The 21,834-nt window shown below is 51.2% G+C and overlaps 5 protein-coding genes across 5 annotated transcripts; 3 read left to right on the top strand and 2 right to left on the bottom strand.

The window, feature by feature from the left end:
- Nucleotides 1–128: 128 nt before the first annotated feature.
- Nucleotides 129–9,063, bottom strand: DACRYDRAFT_77311 (atypical/PIKK/FRAP protein kinase). The gene is made up of 33 exons (XM_040776261.1): nucleotides 8,939–9,063; nucleotides 8,842–8,887; nucleotides 8,660–8,792; nucleotides 8,263–8,612; nucleotides 8,017–8,211; nucleotides 7,763–7,964; nucleotides 7,409–7,708; nucleotides 7,245–7,360; nucleotides 7,125–7,194; nucleotides 6,873–7,073; nucleotides 6,582–6,819; nucleotides 6,079–6,529; nucleotides 5,786–6,031; nucleotides 5,123–5,737; nucleotides 4,967–5,067; nucleotides 4,640–4,919; nucleotides 3,835–4,592; nucleotides 3,672–3,785; nucleotides 3,427–3,622; nucleotides 3,116–3,376; nucleotides 2,871–3,060; nucleotides 2,654–2,817; nucleotides 2,401–2,601; nucleotides 2,195–2,350; nucleotides 2,001–2,149; nucleotides 1,858–1,952; nucleotides 1,668–1,805; nucleotides 1,372–1,619; nucleotides 789–1,320; nucleotides 666–737; nucleotides 535–615; nucleotides 377–482; nucleotides 129–326 (listed from the first exon to the last, which is right to left on the bottom strand). The coding sequence occupies exons 1-33, from the start codon at nucleotides 8,995–8,997 to the stop codon at nucleotides 311–313; spliced, it is 7,080 nt and encodes a 2,359-aa protein (XP_040630530.1). The 5' UTR covers nucleotides 8,998–9,063; the 3' UTR covers nucleotides 129–310.
- A 3,192-nt stretch (nucleotides 9,064–12,255) lies between these two features.
- On the top strand, nucleotides 12,256–15,227 carry DACRYDRAFT_49517 (CNH-domain-containing protein; the record flags this gene model as incomplete). The annotated part of the gene is made up of 8 exons (XM_040774906.1): nucleotides 12,256–12,474; nucleotides 12,530–12,673; nucleotides 12,723–13,016; nucleotides 13,068–13,337; nucleotides 13,385–13,558; nucleotides 13,609–13,975; nucleotides 14,025–14,437; nucleotides 14,499–15,227. 8 exons carry the CDS (start codon nucleotides 12,256–12,258, stop codon nucleotides 15,225–15,227), a joined length of 2,610 nt encoding a protein of 869 aa, XP_040630529.1.
- Nucleotides 15,228–15,719: 492 nt separating this feature from the next.
- DACRYDRAFT_21156 (glycoside hydrolase/deacetylase) lies at nucleotides 15,720–17,697 on the top strand. Its single transcript, XM_040772262.1, has 5 exons — nucleotides 15,720–16,139; nucleotides 16,190–16,279; nucleotides 16,330–16,633; nucleotides 16,683–17,109; nucleotides 17,165–17,697. Exons 1-5 carry the CDS (start codon nucleotides 15,866–15,868, stop codon nucleotides 17,519–17,521), a joined length of 1,452 nt encoding a protein of 483 aa, XP_040630528.1. The 5' UTR covers nucleotides 15,720–15,865; the 3' UTR covers nucleotides 17,522–17,697.
- Nucleotides 17,698–17,862: 165 nt separating this feature from the next.
- Nucleotides 17,863–20,762, top strand: DACRYDRAFT_115000 (Sec1-like protein; the record flags this gene model as incomplete). The annotated part of the gene is made up of 13 exons (XM_040769922.1): nucleotides 17,863–17,893; nucleotides 17,946–18,074; nucleotides 18,138–18,290; nucleotides 18,346–18,435; nucleotides 18,485–18,618; nucleotides 18,671–18,922; nucleotides 18,975–19,117; nucleotides 19,176–19,343; nucleotides 19,399–19,474; nucleotides 19,522–19,851; nucleotides 19,900–20,001; nucleotides 20,053–20,332; nucleotides 20,386–20,762. 13 exons carry the CDS (start codon nucleotides 17,863–17,865, stop codon nucleotides 20,760–20,762), a joined length of 2,265 nt encoding a protein of 754 aa, XP_040630527.1.
- An 84-nt stretch (nucleotides 20,763–20,846) lies between these two features.
- Nucleotides 20,847–21,522, bottom strand: DACRYDRAFT_105795 (uncharacterized protein; the record flags this gene model as incomplete). Its single annotated transcript, XM_040768142.1, has 2 exons — nucleotides 20,847–20,912; nucleotides 20,950–21,522. The coding sequence occupies 2 exons, from the start codon at nucleotides 21,520–21,522 to the stop codon at nucleotides 20,847–20,849; spliced, it is 639 nt and encodes a 212-aa protein (XP_040630526.1).
- Nucleotides 21,523–21,834: the final 312 nt, after the last annotated feature.

Raw genomic sequence — 21,834 nt, 5'->3', positions numbered from 1 at the left:
AAGCAATGCGACATCGGCGAGGCATCCGTAATCCGGTGAACAGCGCCCACCTATCGTGGGATTCACAGAAGTGATGCACCGATGCTGTACATCATCATGACCTTCCGTGTATATCGAGGAACGTATCAGATAAACTACTCATGATAGCGCTGAGATGCACACAAGACAGTACACTAATATACAAGGACCGACAGTAAGGGGGGGATACGATGGAGGATATAACCAAAAACCACAAGGCCAACGTTGCCCGAAGATTGGACGATCCAGAGTACGAAGAAAGCCAATACAGGGAAATAACAGTAGGGAATGATTACCAGAAGGCACACCTAGATGACGGTCAGAATGATTCTGCGTACGCTTAGAGCGCTAGCCATACCATCCCATGAAGCATTGACACAAATTCTCAAGGGATGCCGCTTGAGAGATGAGTTTCTCAACTTGGACTGAAACAGGCAACGAAACGTTCTCCTGGAACTCTTGTCCTATTTCATCCGTGAATATGTATGTCTACCCAGAGTAGGGTAGGCGCCTCACCAAGCAGCTTGTTCTGAACGCGGTTGAATACAGCAACAGCGCGTTCGTTGATACCTCCTAATCTTGGGTTGCCGTCAATGTCTAATATGTATCAGTCAGTATTCGCTAGTAAGTATCTCAAATTTGCTTACTGTTGAAAATCTCATTTTCGTCCGACTTCGGCGGCCTACGCGCTGGCCCCGTAGCGCGTGTATCAACAATTGCTGGCAAGAAGCATTAGAGAGATCATTTCCAGGGATTGCGTATAGACGTACCATTTTCACCCTGAGCCCGTGTCATGACTCTGTCATCCGGATCCTGCGTAAGACGCCAGCTGATGAGAGGGTCATACACGAAAGCTTCCATGAGAGCCAACAACGACTCCTTGTTGTCACGAAGAACTTGCATCGTAATCTCACACGTGTGCTTGTAGCTGCCGTGTATACCGCTGACCTCCATGGCGTGCGTAAGCATTCTTGTAAGGCGGAACGGGATCCGCTCTGGATACTTTTCGCGATGCATGGCAATTTCGAAGCAGTCACCAAAGTCGATATGTATCATCTTCCCACTCTTCCGGTCGAGCAACAAATTGGAAGGATGCCGGTCTCCTAGACCAAGAATGTGACCGACCATGCTGGTCACAGCAAGAGAGCGAGTGAACGTAGAGCGTCTCTCAAGCCATGCTTCCGAATTTTGGCTCTTCAGCCAGAGGACGCGATACAGATCTTGCCCTGTGGTGTTATCCAAAGCGTACTCGAAGACTTCAACTTTCTGGAGCAAGGGAACGTTCTCGTAGTCAGGCGCCATCTACAACACATTATCAGGCATGGCACAACTCGTGACACTGAGAAAGCTCACTTGCAACATCAGACGCTGTTCGATGTTCATTAGGATTTGCCGTGCTTCGCGGTATTCTTTAACCAATACATGCATCGTGTCGCTGTTCTGCACCCATCCCAGCAAACCGGAGTTGGGAGACAGCGGAATGACAGCATATCGTTGGATGTGAAGCTGCCTCTTGAAGCTTTGAGGGTCAATCGCAAGTAAGTCGTTGACAAGACTGAACAATTGCATGACACGCTCATCCTGTCGCAAGTCCTCGTGACCTGGAGAGGCAGGTCAGCAACAACCTTCGGGGCCCACAGCGTCCTCACCCTTCAGCAAATATTGATATTCGCGACCATCAACACCTTTGATGGAAAGTCTGCGAGGGTGTTGCTTTGATGCAATGACGGACAAGGTCATGTTGAAACTGGCGATGCCGATGATTTCCTTCCCACTTCTGTACGTTCCTATAGAGACAAGACCGTCAGATACCGTGTTGAGTATCAACTTCGGGCATACCTGGAACAGCTACTTTCAGATCCCTGGCCTTGAGGAGCTCTGGTGAGGTATATTGCAACTCTATGGTCGTCAGATGGGGAATGCTCTTCTGGATTCTGTATGGAAGAAGTCAGATGAGTCATCTGAGCATAACATTGCCTCACTTCTTCCACACAACGTAGTAAATATCCCAGGCTTTGTTTAGGTCTGCACTATCTCCGTATGCACGGAACCGCCGACAATGTTCTCTTGCTTGGCGAAGCTCAGTTCCGAAGCTCTGAACGAACGATGTCTCACGGAAAGTCTCAGGGCCCTGGAAATGGTGAGCAAACGACACATAAACTACTTTTCTGCTCACCTGATCCAGCATATCATGGAGATGTTCAAGATGCACAATCATGCCTTCTGGATTCTTGTCCCCAAAGTAAATTTTTGAGGCCTCTTCCAGCGCCTCGTACCATTGTTCGTGCCACAGAATGGCCACTCGGACGAGTTCCTTACTGACCATCAGGGCCTGCATCAATTGTGAGTGCTAGCACCAGCAGGAGAATGCGTCTTGCGTACTTGATCCACCACCTCTTTGCTGTGCTCCCTCATGCGATCAAGAACATAAAGAGCGGCATTCTTGCGGGCCAGGCTTGGAGACTTGGAAGCCACAGCAAGTGGGTAAACCAACGCTTGGGGGTGCGCCTTTCCGAGATCCGACAGAACTTGATTGATAAGTCGGCGGATGTTAGGGTTGGGCATTTGAATTCGTGCGATAATCTATAAAGCCTTTGTTCCAACTTGATTGAGATGTGATCAAGAGAATGCATACCTGAGGAATGACTTCTAGCCAAGTGTCAACAGTGACGCTACTGAAGCCTTCGGCGATAACGCCGTTTACGTCTCCCTGCTGCGCGTACTTGAACCATAATGTGAGAAGCCGAAGCGTGTCTTGAAGAGCATTGCCTGGGCGAAGGGCGATCGAACGGAAGAAGCCTGAAAGTGAATTGTTTCAGCCTGACAATCCGATTGGGCATTGCACGACCTACCTCGAACGGCCGCGACAATGTGTTGAACGAATACAGCGGTCGGCAGACCCTCTCCCCCGTGAGTGGCAGGGTCATCCGCGTACGTGACAACATCAAAATTGGCTAATGCCCATGTGTGCCACGCTTTGTACCAATCGGGATCGAACTTTGTGGCGAGGTAAAAAGAATGCAGCACCATGGGAGCAGACGACTGTGAAGACGCCCAGTCAGATAGAACCAGCCCGACAACATTCACGGCTTCTCACCTGTTTCCACTGATCATCTATATCCATCCGCCACTGACCCTGCTTGAGATGACAGCGAGCCAACAGCTTGGTGAACTTGTTCGTGCGCGGGTTGATTATCAAGTTGGCAATTCGACTGTCATCGTTCATTGGCACGCCCAAGTCTGCAGCCATACGGTCCGCGAAATCATGCAAGTAATTCAGAGTTTCAAGGCGCTGATTCCCTTCAGCCCACATGTATTTGAGGTGAGCATATATGACGTTGGGAGGAGCCTTATAGCCCTGTGCGATGAATTAGATACCGAACTTTCAAAATATCGGTGCGAACATACATCTGGTCTCGGTCTTTCTTCGTCCTGACCCAACAAAGAATTGAGGGTTTTTTCTGCTATCTGCATCCGGTCAGACTTGCGGCAAAGGTTTGCGAATTTTATCCACGTGTCCACGTCATCCGCAGGTGTCAGTACAAGCGATCGCACTTGCAATATCCGCTGCCAGACTTCAACATCGGGTTGGCATCCACGTAATCTGATGACACGGTCAGGAAGGGTAGGTTCAATCTCTGCTGTGTTCTGACCTCTTCGTCCATGTGCCGCGCATGCTCGCTTTCAACTCTACATCGACATCTCTCAATTGCTTGTACTCGATGATCTCTTCGAGTTCGGAGAGCATTTGAATTCGCACAACCGTGCTATGCCGCTGTCAGCAACCTGTGTGTCCTAAGTCATTGGGGAACTTACCTATAAGCACGTGTGTAACTCTCTCTGATCAATCCAGTCAGCTCCGTATCCAACAGATCACGAGTTTTATTTATTTGCTGGGCAGCTTTGCCGAATTGATTGCGGTGTATGGCGAGGATGGCGCGATAGAAGGAGCGATCGGGCGTATCTAGCTTCATCGCAGATATGTAGTCTTCCATTAGATCCCAGTGACGCTGTGACCAGGCGGCCGCGGCGGCTAAAGGAGCAACTTGTCGTCTCTCCTCCGAGTCGGCGTCGACCCAGTGGTTCTGCACTTGATCGGCGAGTAAAGCCCACTCTCCTAAAGCGTGGTAGCACCGCATTTTACCGATTGCAATCTCTGGAGATTCTTCGTCCGTCAAGTCTTTGCTCTCGTAGGCTTCCAATGCTTCCTGCCAACGACCAAGCTTTTCATACCACTCTTCCCGCTGCGGCATGCCATACTCTTCTCGGGCCAACACGAGGATTCCCCAGGCGGCATCCGGTTGTTGAAGCTTCGTGTTCACGTTAATCAGGTCCTCAACAAGAGAGGTAGCGCCTCCTTTATCCTTCTCCTGGATAAATTCGAGCTCCTTGTAGTGAAGCGCCTTCGCGTAGGCGTGATGCTTCAGTGCCTCTCGACCTAATACACGGATGCTAATGCCCAATGGCCTATCGTCATGTTCCATGAACTCGCACAGGCCCAGAAGAATGTTGATAATCTCCGGGGGTACCTCAGGCGTAGTGATCGCAATTTCAATAGAGCGGACAAAGTCCTCCTATAATATGGTTAGTAGTAGTTTCGGCTCGGTAAAGTACGGCCGACCTGATAGGTATCGTAGAGCTGGCCCCAGCAAGAAATGAACGCCGCGTTGAAGAGTTCGCGAGCCAGGGTAAGATGAGTCGATGCGGTTCCTGCGCAAGCACGCAGGGCATGGGATGGAGACTCCCGTAGGAGTTCAACAGCTAAATGCCGAATCCACTCCATCCAATCTTCAGCATTGGACACTTGAGACACATCCCAGGCCTGTTTCAGGTGTTGTTGATTCACAGTGAGCCTCGTGATTTCAGCAGGAGCGCTAGCTTCAACTTTATCTTGATCAAACCTGAGGCCAAATCAGCACCAAATCAAATGTCTTCCAGCCCGACGTACGACTCGATCTGACCAAACTCAGGTGGTAAGGGCTCGCCGTTTAGTAGTTTGCCGACCAGTTTGTCGTAATTTGGGTGGCGGATATTATATCTCACTACAAGCTGCAGGCGGAAATGAGACCGGGCTAGACGACCATATTGAGATCCGGACACATACCTTGTTTATCATGGAAAGAAACACGGTAAAATCCGAGTTGAGCTGGAAAAGGAGCGCACAGAGCGTATCCATGACAGCCATTCGTAGTTCTTGGTTAGAGCCCATTAACACACGAGCCAGTGCGTGAACGATCCGAGAGGCATGATCTGCAAAATTGACCTTCTTGGACAGTCGCCCAATGGTGTGAATTGCGGACTTGCGCAACTGCACCCTTGCCTCGGTACTTTCACAGGTACGTAAGATGGCAGGAAGGACAAGATGCATGTATTCCTCAATGTCTGAGCCAAAGGTGTAGAAGGCGTGCAAGACGTTTGTCTGGAGGGTAAGCACATCTGTGCTTTTCGCACTCAGCGCTTCCAGCAATTTGGGCAGAATGGCGGGTAGGTGTACTTTGAACTCTCCTTCTAGGGCCTTCGCGAGAGCCTCTGCAAGCGAGACGAGAGGTGGTAGCGGATGCTCGATATGCCACAAATCACCGAAGAGAGCAACAACTTCTGGTAAAAATCCTCGAATATGCTGTTTGATGATCCCGATAAGTTTGGATAGTTCGGATATGTAGAAATCGTGGGCAGTCGCTACAGGTGACCGAATCACCGCCAAGAAGGCTGGGATAATCTAGAAATTGTTGTGAGAACGTGAACAAAGATATTCCGCGTTGCTCACGTGAGGCAAAAAGGCAACACATTTCAGGCCCTGCGTTCGATAGATGGCAAGGATGCTCTCTATGACATTAGTGTGTCTGTCGCTGAACGAGCTATCTTGCAACAGCTTGGCTAGAGAGTTCATAGCGGCTGTTTGGAAGTATTCGTCAGAAGTCGCACCCGCAGTGTTCATCAGCCATGCCAGATCGAAAATGTTGTGGGTCACGGCAGCATGCCCGATCGCGTCATCCATGCGCTTGTTCGACAGCTGAAAGACAGTCAGGTCCGGGCTGCGATTGAAAAGGGTTGACAGACCTTGTCTTTATAAGGGTCTAAAGCCCCCAGAATCCCCATAACCTTGATGACTTCCCGCCTGAACTCTTGCCGCCGCTCTGTTTCATTCAAAAATCGGATGAGGAGCGGCAGGATCTGGGGGTAGTCAAGGTATGGTTCGATTACATATCCAGTGTGGGAGCAGAAGGAACCGAGCGCTCGCAAGGCAGCTTCTCGTTTCGCAAATGACGACTGGTCTTGAAGATTGGTCAGAATGAGCTCCATAATGTCCTTAATATGGGGGCTCAAGTCGTCGCCTCCAACGACCGCGAGTTCGCCCAAGCAGTTCAGAACTTGTGTTACGACTGTTGTGCTCTTGTCTTTGACTTTTGGCAAGAGGACCTTCAAGACCGGGACTGCATACGGCTTGATAAGCCGCTGAGTGGCACCGATCAGTAGGGTGAGAAGCCGAGCACTCTCCTCTTTATCACGGCTAAAGAAATAGACATTAACCCAAGCAGCCATCTTTAAACATGTGGACTCACGTCACAGCAGAGTACTCCATCTCCGTCAGCAGCTGAATTATGGCCTTGCGCAAGGGTGGCATCACGCATGCAGGATTATGATTAGCCAGACGCCCGACCAATTTCACAGCTATCTGCCGCACGGCAAATACCTCGTCATTCAGGCCAATGAAAATAGCGCGAATATTCTCTGCTTGACTCAAATGACGATCGAAGCGTTCATCGAGCGCACCTAAGACTCTCTGCCTCGTATAGGCATCTTCGAGAATGATGAGCCGTTGGCGGAAATGTCTCAATTGAGGAGGCGCATACCTGGATCTGCGATACCCACGGCCAACAGCTTGTCCAAGACATCGCTGATGATCCTCATCGCATGTACACTGGTCTGGTGGCAAATTGGGTCTCTCATGAACAAGTGGCAGCAAGTCAATGCCGCCTCTTGGCGGATTTTTGGGTCATCATCCTCAATATAGGGCAGGGCACAAGTCCTTGTGAAGTCGCTTAGTGCGTGTCCTGCATACAACATCAGGAAAACCCTTTCGATGGGCTGAAAGATTTGTTAACCTGTGAAGTCAAAGGTCCCGAGAGTTGTCAGAGCCAAGGTGATGTCCTGGTCTCGTTTGTTGGGGACACCCTAGACAATGGGTTATACCAGAGAATGCTGTCAATGACAGCAGGACGTACCACTGGAGCCTCACGTGGCATGGGAGCGTTATGCGTAGCATGCGCGGAGGATGCAACACTCGGCGGCCTGTACGGATGCCCACACAGGACTTGGCTCAGAAGATGCAAAAGACGATCTAAAGTGACTAAGCACAGGTGGCAACAACTGCAGCAAGTTGACAAACCTTGAATAATCCTGAGCATGGGCGGTATATGTCTGACAATATCCTCGAGTGCCTGACGCAGCGCCTCACTCAGTCCGCATGCAAACATAAGATCAAGGATATCATGCAGCAGCCGAGTGAGGTTTGGCCCGACGGCGGACGCGAGGAAACCTATGCACTGGAAGATGGACTCTTCCGGGGGCGCGTTGCGCTTGGAACCGTGCTGCTGCAGACAGTCTTTGATGGCTGCTACAATACCGTCGAGGAAGATCTTCATCTCGCTAGTCACGCCCTGCGCTATGTGCCCAATTGCAAGGAAGGCTGAAGGGACTTTGTAAGATACAGAAAGAACTCAAGAAGCAGAGTAATGCCTACCTGACCCTCTTTCTACGGGCTTTTTGAGCTGGGCCATGAGATATCCCATGACACGGTGCAAAAAGTGAGTGCTGAAGCTCTGGGTATCGTAGAATACCATGGTCGGCAACAGACCAACGACAGTGCGCCGAATGAGGGGATCCTTGTAGTCGCGGTATCTCCAAACGAGCTCCATTGAATCGACGTAGGAGTCACGCAAGCACTGCGAATCGTCTATGAAACAGTGTTCTTGGGTGCGTCGAACAAGGACATACCATATCAGAACTCAAAAACAACGAGCGGAACGCAAGCAGGGAGCCGTGGATCGACTCCACGTTGGAGCTTTGGCAACCCTGGGTTGCCTCAACCACCAGCTTCATGAACGCAGCATCCTTCAGATGACGGTCGCGATCCCTCAGGATCTCGAGGCAAGCAGACAGGAGCTCTGCTGCCGCTTCACGGACTTGGACCTGTAACACACTCAATCATTGTTCCCGGTATATAGACAGACAAGGGCGTACTCGTGTGTCCCTCAGCAAGACCCAGATGTTGTTCAGCACCTGGAAGACCTGCGTATGGAAGTACGCAGGGATCCGCCTCGCCAGTTCTTTCAACACCAGCACGGCGACCCATCTCGGACTTTCTGGTTGTCCCGGCTGTAACACTTCAATCGAGCGAGGTACTTCGAATGGAATGAAATGGTCGGCGAAGTTTGCACCTCCTCTCTCCGCAATGACACCCAGAGCGTGCGCCGCAGCGACCATGATCACAGGGTCATTGTTGGGCAGCATGGGCCGTATGTAGTTCCAAAATCGGAACAAAGTTCGCTCGCCTTCGACTTTGTCATCTCGAGGAATCTCGCTCATGAGCTCTGCGCAACATGAGCGCACATTCTCACTGCAACGCTCCGTGACGCACCAGTAACATATATGCCTGCCAGAGCTTCATGCGCTTGTTGGCTCCGAATCAGCTCAAAGACGCGGGGCATCACTCTGTCATTCCAGAACTTGCCCACAGCGTCGGGCGAGAGCTCCGAAATGGACGCCGCAACCTATCCACAAGTCAATGGTGTGTGCAAGCTCAATTCTAGGAGTGCGAACCATCGCCTTGAGTTCGGCGCCTGCTGCTTGTCTGACTCTCTCATCTCTACGCGTCGGGGATCAGGTTCGTTACTGAGGAGGTCTGGTGTATGCGTACTTCGTCCTCATCAATTGGAATTGCTTGTATATCGGATCTGAGGGGTCCGGCGCCGCCATCCTTGCGCTATTGACCCTCTAAGTAATGTGTTCAAACCACCGTGAGTGTTGCAAACAGCGTTCGTTGAACTGGGGAAGAGGTGACGATGCCAGATAGGGGACCGCCTAGTGGATATCGTGCTGAATTGCTCCCGCCCACTACTTATGCTTTGAATCGACTCACCGGCCCGCTTCCACATCAGCTATGCTTTTGGCGCTCATATACTATGCAGCGGGAATCGAACCCCCTTTGTCAACCATATACGAGCTTGAATTCCGTTCTAACCACTAAGCAAATCTGACCCTTCGACTCGAACGAGGTATTCCGCCGTCTCGTGTACATGGAGCAAGAATGCCTGTTCGACGCGCGTCTCTCAACCTGCTCCTCACTATCTTCGCATACAGTGCCAAAGACGTCTACGGTCATGCTCATATCCTGACTCTGGTCGCTTTCTCGGACTATCCGCCGTTCCGGGGTTAAGGAATTCACAGAGGGCTTCTCCGGCTTGCCGCGTTCTAAGGCTGGCAATTACATGTTCCTGGACCCCTTGGTCATGAACTTTGATCTGAAATGTCCTGCAGTAGGAACATCGACTGAGCCGAGCAATGATCGGTGCCGTTGTGCGTACCGTCTCGGCAGAGTATCACACGACCAGTGATTGTTTGCCAAACCATCAGACATTCGCCGCAGTCTGTTGTCTACTTCAATAAACTCGCTACTTGTCTCTAAACTAGGTCACTACAGATTCGGACCCAATCATGCGAAGTCTGCGTGCGAGTCTAAATAATGAATGCCACCCGACTTGGCTTACGGAATAGGTGCCACGGCGAATCTCTGCCTACGTCAGAGGATGAATTCAGCAACCGGGGACGGCCATCACGTGCGGGTGGGCTTTCCCTTCGGGAGATTCCGCGGCCCATCTGTTGGGAGGCCACCTGGAGGCCAAGCAGACACGAACCGAGATACAGTTGGATGGATAGATCGTAGAGATACAAGGGAAATATGACAAGAAACAAGGGACAAGGTCCATGGTCGTCCAGGATATACTGCTTCGAGGTCAGGCATTGTAAGATGTTGCCGGCATTCTGGAGGAGAGGGGAAGAGAAAGGCGGCGACGGATCACACGTGCTGGTCGCGAGTTATGAAGCCGACGATGTCATTCATGATGGGTACAGGAAGAGAATGTTGATTCTTTGCTTCTCTTCCATGCGTTTGATGACGATGGCATTATGACTTGTACGGAATAAGTTTCCCGGTCTTTCCTCTGTTAGCAAAGCAAGTTTTAAGTTGATAAGTTTACCCAAACCCACCGATGAGAGGATTAATATTGTGTGTGAATTGATTATTTCGCCTGGAATAGCCTAGCGCCATTGAAGGGCGGGCAAATCAGGCTCCGCGTCGGGACACCCTCTCATATGTCAAGGGCAAGGCAAGGGGGCAGCAAACACACACGCTTCTCTCAGCACCTCTGCTCCCTCTCTCTCCACTTGGAATCTTCTCGCTCCTCCTCTTTCATCTCCCTTTTCTCTTTCTTTGGTCGATATGGACCGTCCTTATGGACCACGTCCTGCCGTAAGGGCGGACCAGCGAGATAAAGCTTTCGAATCAATATTCGGTCGCCCTTCCGCAAACCATCACCAACAACAACAATCCGGTCCCTCTAATCCTCCCCAACAGCAGTACCAACGCGCTCCATCCGTACCTCAATACAACAACTTCCCACCAAACACTGCTGCCTATCCTCAGATGTACGCTCAACAACCCGCGTATCGCTACCCACAGCAGGATATTCGGGGCGCTTATCAGGCTGCCTATGGTCCGGCTCAAGTCGCCCCCGACCAGACACCACGGCAAGCCCAATATACAGTAGCACCGATGCAACCGTATTATGCGCCCACACCACCTTCAGCGTATCGCCAAAGCACTCTTGCACCCAATATGGGACCCCCAACACGGGCGAGGTCAGTCGCCGAACCGGGCACGGCGGGCGTCCTTGCATCGCCTCCCGACGAGTCAAATGAAATGGTTGGTCAACTGGGTCGTCGCGTCAGCGGGGGGATGACTGCTGCCCAAGCGTATCAGCAGCAAGTCTACATGAACATACCGCAAATGCGACAGAATGGTTGGCAGCCTCCTCATGTCGTTTCCGGTCCGAATATGCAAGTTCAAGCACCGTTGCAACGCGGCATCTCTTACGATGGCACCAACCCTCGGTCCGCCACTACTACGTCAGGCTCTGTATCGGATATTAGCGAATTTGGGGTATCGGACAGGATTAGTGGGTATACGACTGCGACTAGCGAAGGGGAAAATGGGAATGGGAATGCAACCCGTGCGTCCTCAGATTTCATAATCACATGTCAGAAACTGACCATGCAGTAGCACCATCCAAATCCTCGTCTCTCGTCCACATGCAAGGACAGAGGGGTGGCCCTCACTCTCGTCGCCCCTCCATCAATTCTGTTGCCAATTCAGCAACAGAGTCTACGTATGCCCAAAGCGCGTATGTTCCAAGCACTATGGACCATTATTCTGGGAACTCTTCTCCGTCACCCAGCACCCCTCAAAGCCCTGTAGATGGTGCACTGCCCGGCACTCCTCGGCGTTCCTCCGAATCCGCACGCACGCTTCCGCATATTGGCTCACGTGGACATCGTTCTGTTCTTCCTAATAGCGAGCGCACGCGATCATTTTCTTCAGGACATGCGTTCTCGAATTCAGGCTCACAGCAACCCCTTCCACCCATCCCATCCATGTCATCCATCCACCCCCGATCACCCCGCCACTACAAAGAAGCACGTCCCGTTCAAGTACCTGCTGCACTCCTGTCCCGAGTGGCACAGGCTTTCCGAGAGCGAATAGGGCTATCAGAGCGCGTCAAGGATGGCTTGGCGTACCCAGACGCCTTTGATGGGCGAGAGGCCGTCGACAAGCTGGCATATATCATCCGAACGACGGATCGCAATCTTGCCTTGCTCCTAGGTCGTGCCCTTGATTCTCAGAAATTCTTCCACGATGTTGCGTACGAACATCGTCTGCGCGATTCATCTCAGGAGCTATACCAGTTCCAGCATCGATTACAGAGTCCTTTCGTCAGCAAGGAACAAGTTCATTCTGTCCATGCAGTCCATTCACCAGAGAGTATCATGTCCGACAGCGAAACCGTTACCGTACGGCCGTTTCGACCAGCGTCGGCTGCCAGTTCGACATTGGTTAGCCCCGGCGATTCAACATACGCAGTTGCTTCACCTAACTCTGACATGAATGGACCTCTAGCCATGGCGGAGCCTCCCACGCCAGCGAGTGAAGAGGAGAACATTCCACTTCCCACGGGCGTTTTCACCCTCCTAACAGAATGCTATTCCCCCACATGCAGTAGGGACTCGCTCTGTTATTCCATTGCGTGTCCTCGTCGGTTGGAGCAACAGTCACGTCTGAACATGAAGCCCGAGCCGGTCCTGAAAAACGAGGACTATCAGCCGGAGACGGAATTGATTGTGCGTCGCATTTACGCTCTACTGAAATAGCCTAATAACATGCCGTCTATTTCAGGAACCTGGGACTTTATGGATCCATTCAGTTCCTCAAGAGGTTATCGACAAGGTCTCAGAGACCGAGAAGAAGCGCCAGGAGGCAATTAACGAAGTCATATACACAGAGCGTGATTTTGTGCGAGATATGGAGTACCTCCGAGACGTGAGTGCTCTTTCTGACCAAAGAGACCTGAGTTAACATCGTATGCAAGTTCTGGTACAAGCCGCTGTCGACGTCGGATGTTATTGAGGAACCTCGACGCACGGACTTCCTGCAACAGGTGTTCTGGAATATATCGGAGATCATCGCTGTGAACAGCAAGCTGCGGGATGCCCTGAACAAACGACAAAAGGGCTTCGCCATCGTCGAAAAAATAAGTGACATTCTCATAGAGCATGTGCGAAACTTTCGACCTTTTGTCACCTATGGTGCACACCAGCTCTATGGCAAAGCTGAGTTCGAGAGGGAGAGGACATCTAATCCTGCATTTGCCAAGTTCGTTGATGTAAGCGTTCTCTGTGTTTGAAGGAGGCGACAATGACTAAGTCTATCGCAGGAAACCGAACGACTTCCAGAGTCGCGCAAGTTAGAGCTCAATGGTTACTTAACAAAGCCAACCACTCGACTGGCGCGTTATCCCCTGCTATTGGATGTAGTGCTCAAGTATACCCCTGAAGACAACCCTGATAAAACTGTCCTCCCTGAAGTGATCGCCATCATCCGAAAGTTCCTCGTTGAGGTCAACTTTGAAACTGGCAAGGCAGAGAACCGGTTCAGTTTACTGCAATTGGACCAACACCTCGTGTTCCGACCTGGGGAGCAGGCGGTAAGTAATGATGCTTCGGAAGCCGATTGGCTGTTAATGTCATCCAGGATTTACGACTCCGAGATGAAAATCGAGAGCTGGTCTATAAAGGTGCCCTTAGTCCAAAGAATGGAAGTTCTGGTGCTGGGGAGGACCTTCAGCTTTTCTTGTTTGATCACGCACTTCTTATGGTGAAGGCGAAAAGCAACAGCAAAAGCGAGCAGTTGAGGGTATACCGAAAGGTGAGTATCTCGAATTCTTCACAAGTCTCATAATTGCTGACGGGTTGCAGCCAATTCCTTTGGAGTTGTTAATCATCATTGCGGACGACGATCGACCTACCAAAGGAACCAGCTCTGCTAGGACGAAGTCGGCCCTGGTGAAAGGTCGCAGTAATTCACTCGGTCGAAATTCTCCAGCCCCATTATCGTCCACGAAAGCAAACGGGCTAGGCTTTCCCATTACCTTCGTCCACCTCGGGCGAAAGGGATATAACCTGACCCTCTATGCGAATACGCCGATATCGCGGAAGAAGTGGTTGGAGAATATCTATAAGCGGCAGGAGGTTTTGCGAGATCGGAGCGCAATTTTTGACATGGTCACTCTCAGTGAGAACTTCTTCGTGGGTGCTAATAAGGTTTTGTGTGCCTGTCCATTCAGTACGCTGTTGGATTATCAGATGCGTGCACATGTGCTGACATTCAATAGGCGGAGGCAACAAGGTTGCTTACGGCACCGATGATGGCGTATACATTTCGGACGTCCGGGTACTCACCCAGGACCCCCTCAAAGTGTTAGCTATCCCAGACGTGACGCAGGTCGATGTTCTGGAGGAGTATCAGCTTCTTATTGTTCTGTCCGAAAGAACGGTGATGACCTTCCCGCTGGATGCCTTGGACTACACAGATCCAATCGCTGGTCTTCGCCGGGCTAAGCGAGTTGCTTCTCATACTTCGTTCTTCAAGGCTGGCATTTGCCTTGGGCGGACTTTTGTCTGTGTCGTCAAAGCATCCTCCTTGTCCAGCACTATCAAGGTGCTGGAGCCGATCGACCAGACGGTTCGCGGCAAGAACAAGCCCACGTTTCGCAAGCTCCTCCAGGGGGGAAATGACACGCTCAAGGTCTTCAAGGCAAGCTTCATCTATTTTCGTCTCAAAACACTTCTGATGACCCTGATTGTAGGAATTCTATATTCCAACAGAGTCAAGCTCACTGCACTTCCTCAAAACGAAGCTTTGCGTCGGGTGCACGAAGGGCTTCGAGATCGTTGATCTCGAAACGCTTGACACCCAAGGGTTACTTGATCCCGCGGACGTGTCGCTCGACTTCGTTCAGAAGAGGGAGAACGTCAAGCCGATTGCGATCTATCGCATTGACGGAGAGTTTTTACTATGCTACGACGAATTCGCCTTCTTTGTCAACAAGTCTGGCTGGAGATCCAGGCCTCATTGGATCGTGTACTGGGAAGGCATTCCAAGCGCCTTTGCTTTACACTATCCCTACGTTTTGGCATTCGAGCCAACATTTATCGAGGTTCGGCACATCGAAACTGGTATCCTTGTCCAGATTATACCCGGCAACAACCTGCGTTGTTTGTTCGCTGATTCGCCGCCAACTGTTGCCAGCCATTCACATTCTCTTTCTCAACCTCCTCAGCGGTCGCCGATACCCCAAAACTCCTACAATGGCCAACTGCCTCCATACGGCACGCAACGACCTGGCTACGACCTATACACGATGGGAGGCATGCCCCAACCGCCCCACATGCGACCACCGCCTGCGCAGAACGGACGAGACGAGATAATCCTCGTCTCCGAGGATCGGGTTTTCTGCGTCAAGCTGGCAACGGGTGTCCTTCCTGGTCAGACGTACAACATGTCCCAAGCTTCTGCTTCTCTCGTTCCTCGGTGATTTGTTCGCTTCGTATATTGTATGCCCGTTGCCGTGTGATCTCTGGCTTCGCTTTGCTCTCATTTTTGTTTTCCTTCCATCATGTGTGTGCTTATGATTGTTATTCTTTTTTTTTATTGCGCAACGTTAGCATCGTCTGCAGCGGGGATGAAGAGCAAGTCTGTGTACATATGTAACGCAAATAATGAATGATGACTCTGTCGAAGGACATATTCACGCGCGCATTTCCGAAATGGGCGCGTAACCAGGGAGAAGGAAAGGGAACCGGAGGTAACAGCCGGTTGTCCATGCTTGGTAACTGAATTACCGCGTGGCTGTCTCAAGGCACGGACCCTGTCTGATCAGTGCTTGGCACAGAAGAACGGAAGTGCCAAGATGCCAACTCTTACCAATAATGCCTCCGCTCTCCCTTTACCTTCCATCCTGTTTTTCTCTTAGCTTTTGCTCCGATGGAGGCGGAACTGAATGTTCCCTGGTCCCCTCTTCAGCGCCATCTCCCTCTTCCCCTCTTTCTCCAGTCGATTCCTCAACGCGACGCTCGCTCTTTTCGACGACATTACACTCTTTTTCACCGCAACACTCCTTACTAGTAGATTGATACTTTCGACCTTATCTGTTCCTATTGTTCTCCTGTCACAATGCAGGTCTCTACACTCGTTTTCATCGCTTCGGCACTCCTTTCCGGATCCGTCAACGCCCATGGTCGCCGCTTCGACGCCCACCATACTCACCGGGCACACCAAGCGCGTCAGCAAGACTCCACCGTCTCCGTCTCCCTCCCCACGGACGTGACCTATGCCCCGCTTAGCCAGCTGACAATGAACAACCCTAGTCCATCTACAATGGCTTTGAGTACCACCTACCAGGCTGGGCAGCAGCCAACCCTTGCTGGTGCTCCCCCTCTGCCCTCCGGTACGTGTTCAGAGGTCATATATAATAATAAGCGCTCACTTAGTCTCTAGCAACTATCATCACCCTTGGGTATCCTCCCCAGGATCAAGTTCCTCCCACGGATTCTCCGCAAGTCCAGCAATGGTTAAAAGAGCTTGATGGTAAACATTACTGCCAGGCTTTCCTATTACATCACTGACCGTAGACATAGGCTGGAACATTCCCGACATCCGCCCTACAATCAACGGGTCCTGCTTGGATGACCCTGAGGCGGCGGCGAACGCGACGGCCGCAGGCAACTGCTGGTGGACTTGCGGTCAATGCTCGCGTCCAGACGATCTCACTGTCTGCCCTGACAAGTACACATGGGGTGTTAGCTACGATGATGGTCCTAGCCCGTACACTTCCAAGATCCTAGAGTTCCTGAACGAGGAGGATATCAAGGCGACGTTCTTCGTCATCGGTTCCCGCGTTCCTGGACGTTCGGATATCCTGCAAGCCGAGTACATGTCTGGGTATGTGCCACAATGTCTGCATCGAAGTAACAATGCTGAACATATGCAGGCACATGATCTCTGTCCATACTTGGTCCCATCCCCCATTGACCACCCTCACAAATGCTGAGATCGTCGCCGAGCTCGGCTGGACTCGTCAGATCATCAGGGACTCCATCGGTGTGACGCCCAATAGCATGCGTCCCCCGTACGGTGACATCGACGACCGTGTCCGCGCCATTTGCCTTGCCATGGGTCTGCGTCCCATCCTGTGGACCTCATACGGAAACGAGAACTTCGACACTGATGATTGGCGTATCGCTGGTGGCGACACCAATGGCACTCAGTGCCTCGCCAACTTCGAGGCCATCATGACCGAAGCGGAGCAGATCGACACCGGCTTTATTGTCCTGGAACACGACCTGTATGCGCAGTCGGTGGACCTTGCCGTTGGGTACATCCTGCCCTACGCTCTTGAGCACATCCCGAAGTTTACTGTATGCCTTTTCATATCGTATATCATAGTTCTAGACAGCTGATGTGCTCCTGTAGCTCGATTCCATCTCTCAATGCTGGGCTCTGCTCGCATCAGAAGCATATGTCGAGACCGCTACCACATCTCCCTTCCGTGCAAGAGACGGCGGTCTGAATAATGCAGGAAATAACACCTCTCCCTGGCAATGCAGTGGATCGTCCTGCACTTCGGCTGCAGGAGGTTACGCAGCGACAGAAACTGGCTCGCTTGTCGGTGCACCTGGTCAGACAGGCACCCCTGGATCAGGCTCCATTGGGTCCGGTAACTCTGGCAGCTCCGGTGTCAAGAGCGGAGCCCTCTCACTGGCCATGGCATGGGTCGACAGGCTCCTGCTCCTCGTAGGTGTGATGTTTGGAGCTGTTCTGCTCTTGTAGATATCTTCCTGCATTCTTCACACCCCTCTAATCCTTCGCCTCCACGACATCGTTTCTTGTATTCCTTATCCATCACGTTAGTCTGGACTATCTTCCACAGCTGTTTGACAATAAATGACGGATTCCGCAAAACAATTCTCATCCTGTCCGATATCATTCCGTGAAACGAAACAAAGCCCGCGAAATGCCGTGCCATGGGCGATGCTACGCAGCAAGGAAACGGCATTTGGCCAGACGTCAGCGGAGCTATTCCCGCCGGGAGGGTCGCGAAGTACCCTACCTCCGCGCTCTTACATACCTGCTCTCCTATACCGTTCCCTTCTTGATTTTCTCTCCAACTCATGTCTTCTCTCATCGAAATAGTCCGTAAACGTACGAGTTATATCTGCACTATTGTGTTGTGGAATATGATTCGTTATTGTAGGCTTTCTTGATGCTATCCGATCCGTGAACCCCGCCGGACGATGGAAGATCGTGGTTGTGGACGAGCACTCGCAGAAGCTGCTTGGGGCTACGCTGAAGATGTTCGATATCCTGCAAGAGAACGTTACGCGTGCGTAGTCATTATCGGGATTTTCGTTGCATGAGATCCCCTGACGTCTGCTTCCTTGCACAGAGGTCGACGCCATCAACAGCAACCGCACACTGCAGCCGAATCTGGAGGCAATGTACCTTGTCATGCCGACGACCCAGAACGTAGAGAGGATTATCAACGATTTCTCGAGTGGGAAGCAGCAGTATGCTGCTGCGCACCTGTTCTTCATTGAAGGTGCGTCTGACCCGTGTGTTCTCATGTCGTCGTGAATTTTGAATAGGCATTCCAGGCTTGCCAGAACCTCTCTTCCAGCGCTTAACCGCCTCAGCTGCGGAACCCTTCCTCCGCCAGCTTGTTGAGCTCTCTATAAACTTTTGGCGTGCGTTTATTATCTATCCAGCTTGAAAGGCACACTCACACACTGACAGCATTGGAGAAACAAGTCTTGAGCTTAGAGCATCCCGACTTTTTCTTCAGTTTCTTCAGTCCTCCACCTTCCCAAGCCTTATTCCAGGCTGCCTACGAGCGTTTTGAAGATGATTTATGGTTCACAAGCCGTTGCGTAAGCTCCAGTCGCCTGAATTGTCAAGGCCTCGCTAAATGATCTCTGACAGATTGTGAATGCTTGTATTCAACTTGAAGAATTCCCCCTTATTAGATACCATCAGCCATCTACCCACGGTGGGTTGGGCCCTCTCAAGCCTCCCGAGCCGGTCGTTCCTGAGTCGACCTCTTCTTCTCGTTGGAAGGGCGCGCGACAAGCACAGCCGCAAGCTGAAGTTGTGGACGATCATATCTCCAAGCGACTAGCGTACATGGTGCAAGATGCTTTGGATGAGTACCGTAGAACGAATCCCGAATTTCCTGTGCGTTCTGCTCTTGCGTACGCCAAAGGACGTGACTGAACACTTAGAGTAGAAATCTGCTAATGCGCCTCGACCAAGAGGAGTTTTGTTCATTACTGATCGTACCATGGATTTATACGCGCCATTATTACACGAGTTCACCTATCAAGCGATGGCGGTGGATCTGCTCCCTATCGAGGATGGAACCAAATACAGGTTAGTGATCTTTCAAAGCAATTTTATCAAGGGACCTACAGACAATCTAATTGCGCAGATACAAGTTCCAATCCTCCATTGGAGCATCAGAGGATAAGATTGCAACTCTCTCGGATGCCGATCAAGTTTGGACACAAGTCCGACATATGCACATGCGAGAAGCGATTGATAAACTCATGGAGGATTTCAACAAATTCCTCGAGGAGCATGCTGGCTTCAAGGAAGGGTATGGACCATCCAGACCATCATTTTGCCATCGTCTGACCATATCATATCACCAGATCCGGCGCCACGAGTTTGAACGACATGAAGGACATGCTTGCGAGCTTGCCTCAGTATCAGGAACAGCGAGAAAGGGTAGGCTAAGACGCGAAGAACTAGTACATTTTGCTGACATACGACAGTTCTCCACTCATCTCAACATTGCTCAAGAATGCATGGCTCTCTTCGAGCGAAAGAAGCTGCCTCTCACAGCGAATGTGGAACAATGCTGCGCGACCGGTCTAAACACAGATGGCAAGTCTCCCAAAACCCTAGTGGAGGAGATGGTGCCTCTGTTGGATGATCGATATGTCAGCAACCGTGATAAAGTCCGCATCATTGCCCTCTACATCTTGTATCGAGATGGTGTGGCGGACGAGGATCGACGGCGACTGTTCCAGCATGCCCGGTTGACCATGGCTGAACAAGATGCAGTCAATAGCCTGGTGCACCTTGGGGCAAGGATCTTGCGTGTGAGTATCACGGCTTCACTGATTGATCAATCCTGATCACCTGTCAAGGGAGCAAACGACGGTAATCGCAAACGATCTAAAGTCAAGACCAGTGACGACGAACAATATGAGCTATCCAGATATCGCCCGGTCCTTAAAACGGTGCTTGAGGTCCGCCCGTCTACAACTGTGATTGATCAGATCTCATATGAGGTTCATCAGGATCATTTCGCCAATAAATTGGAAATGACATTCTTCCCGTATGTTCGTGACGCACCAGTAACAACCATACAAGCCTCGCAGCTGCGCAGTCCGGCCAATCCAACATCCGCGGCTTCTTTGAGAAGTGCGAAACCTAACTGGGCTCGTGCACAGAGGGCCGGCGCACCAGTTGCCGAAATTCGACAGCGGGCACTAGTCTTCATAGCTGGTGGTATGACCTACTCCGAGATGCGAACTGTCTATGAGGTTTCCGCGGCTCTGGGTAAAGACATCTTCATTGGTACGGAAAATGGATCATCGTGGGAAAGACTTGCATCTGATAATCTGATGCAGGCTCCACTCATGTGTTCAGCCCGGAGCAGTTTGTGGATGACATGAAAGTGATAGAAATCGGCGGAAAGGGATCTGCCGAATTACCCCAGGGCCTCCAGTTGCAACCCAGTCCACCAAACCATCATCGGTCTTACCAAGCAAGTTACGATCGTCGATACTGGATTCGGGATGCTCCTGCTGCCACTCGACCTTCATCGTCCAATCTCACGCCTCGTTCCAAGGCACGGGTTTTGTCATCTTCCAGCATCCCTTCGCGTGAAGCTACTCCGGAGCCGACTGCCCTAACCCCCCCGCCATCATCAATTAGTTCGAGATTGCAGAAGGAAAAAAAGGAGGATAGGAAGGATGGAAAGAAGAAGGGATTTTTCCACTTTTGAGCTTGCCGTTCCAGCCTCTTTTGATCATGGTTTAGGACGGTGCATGTATCTGTAACTGGATTGTAACTGGACAACAAACAAAAATCATACAACGCTACCCTTCCCCAGGTTAAGTTTTCCAGAGAAAGAAACCTCGGCGTCATAATATGACTAGCGTTGACTGAGTCACAAAAAGAGGCCAGCTTACATCCCAGAGCCTCAGCCCTGGCCGCAAGCGTTCATGATACTGGTCACCAATAAATAAGCACTCCGACTCGAGGACTGCTGCGTCGTTAGGAGCACGAAATTGAACGATCTGCCTAGCGACCAGCAGCCTTACAGCAGCTCGCAGCCAAAGTCGATATCCAAACTCAGACGCCTCTGCACGATCTTCTTCGGCTGCCATCAGAGGTACAGATGCTAACATCGAGGCCAACATGGGCTCAGCTCCTCCGAAGCGACCAATCATTACTGCGACATGCCGTGATCTAGCCTCGTACCAAGGCCCGTCTGCTCTTCGCTCATAGATCCACTCTGCAAGGTTACCACACTTAGTCTCATGCGCGAGTGAGATCTCGAAAGTCTCACTTTGTGTTGGAGATCTTCCTCTCAGTTCTTCGTCAGCTGCGTGGTATGAAAACACCTCGCCGGCTGCTGATATGAAGCCGAGTGCCCAGTGGTACTGGGGTGGATGTAATGGTGGAAGGTGAAATAACACAACATATAAGGCGCCTCTCTGGAGGGGCTGCGGGTCCGGTTGAAGGGGGATATAGAAAGCCATGCCGTGTGGTGCTTGAACATAGGTGTGAGCTGATCTTTTATTCTGTCCCTCAAAGGGCTTGCATCGTGACAACAGCGCGGGTCACTTAGTCTGTTGCAAATCCGTGGTTCGGGCACATTGGCGTCGGGTGCTATAATTCCGGTTAATGGGTCCTCAGGAACTGAAAGCGTGAAGGACCAGCAAAGGGAGTGTGAGAAGGAATGTCAAAGGGGTTCCGTCCTTAGGAATATTACTAGATCCGCGAACACGTTGGCAGCCTCCTATTCGAGCCGAATGTAAGCTTTAAAAGTCAGCGGCATTTCGAATTAGTCT

The sequence above is a fragment of the Dacryopinax primogenitus genome, assembly GCF_000292625.1.
Source record: "Dacryopinax primogenitus strain DJM-731 SS1 chromosome Unknown DACRYscaffold_5, whole genome shotgun sequence".
NCBI classification, from domain to species: Eukaryota; Fungi; Basidiomycota; class Dacrymycetes; order Dacrymycetales; family Dacrymycetaceae; genus Dacryopinax; species Dacryopinax primogenitus.
This window is presented reverse-complemented; position numbering and strand designations above follow the sequence as displayed.

Excerpts from the sequence above, each read along its gene's own strand:
- DACRYDRAFT_77311 (XM_040776261.1), bottom strand. The coding sequence starts at position 8,997 with ATGGCGGCGCCGGACCCCTCAGATCCGATATACAAGCAATTCCAATTG. Across the intron at positions 8,793-8,841 it reads GCGCCGAACTCAAGGCGATG|GTTGCGGCGTCCATTTCGGA; the intron begins GTTCGCACTCCT and ends ACTTGTGGATAG. Across the intron at positions 4,920-4,966 it reads GAGTTTGGTCAGATCGAGTC|GTTTGATCAAGATAAAGTTG; the intron begins GTACGTCGGGCT and ends ATTTGGCCTCAG.
- DACRYDRAFT_21156 (XM_040772262.1), top strand. The coding sequence starts at position 15,866 with ATGCAGGTCTCTACACTCGTTTTCATCGCTTCGGCACTCCTTTCCGGA. Across the intron at positions 16,634-16,682 it reads CAAGCCGAGTACATGTCTGG|GCACATGATCTCTGTCCATA; the intron begins GTATGTGCCACA and ends GAACATATGCAG. Across the intron at positions 17,110-17,164 it reads AGCACATCCCGAAGTTTACT|CTCGATTCCATCTCTCAATG; the intron begins GTATGCCTTTTC and ends GTGCTCCTGTAG.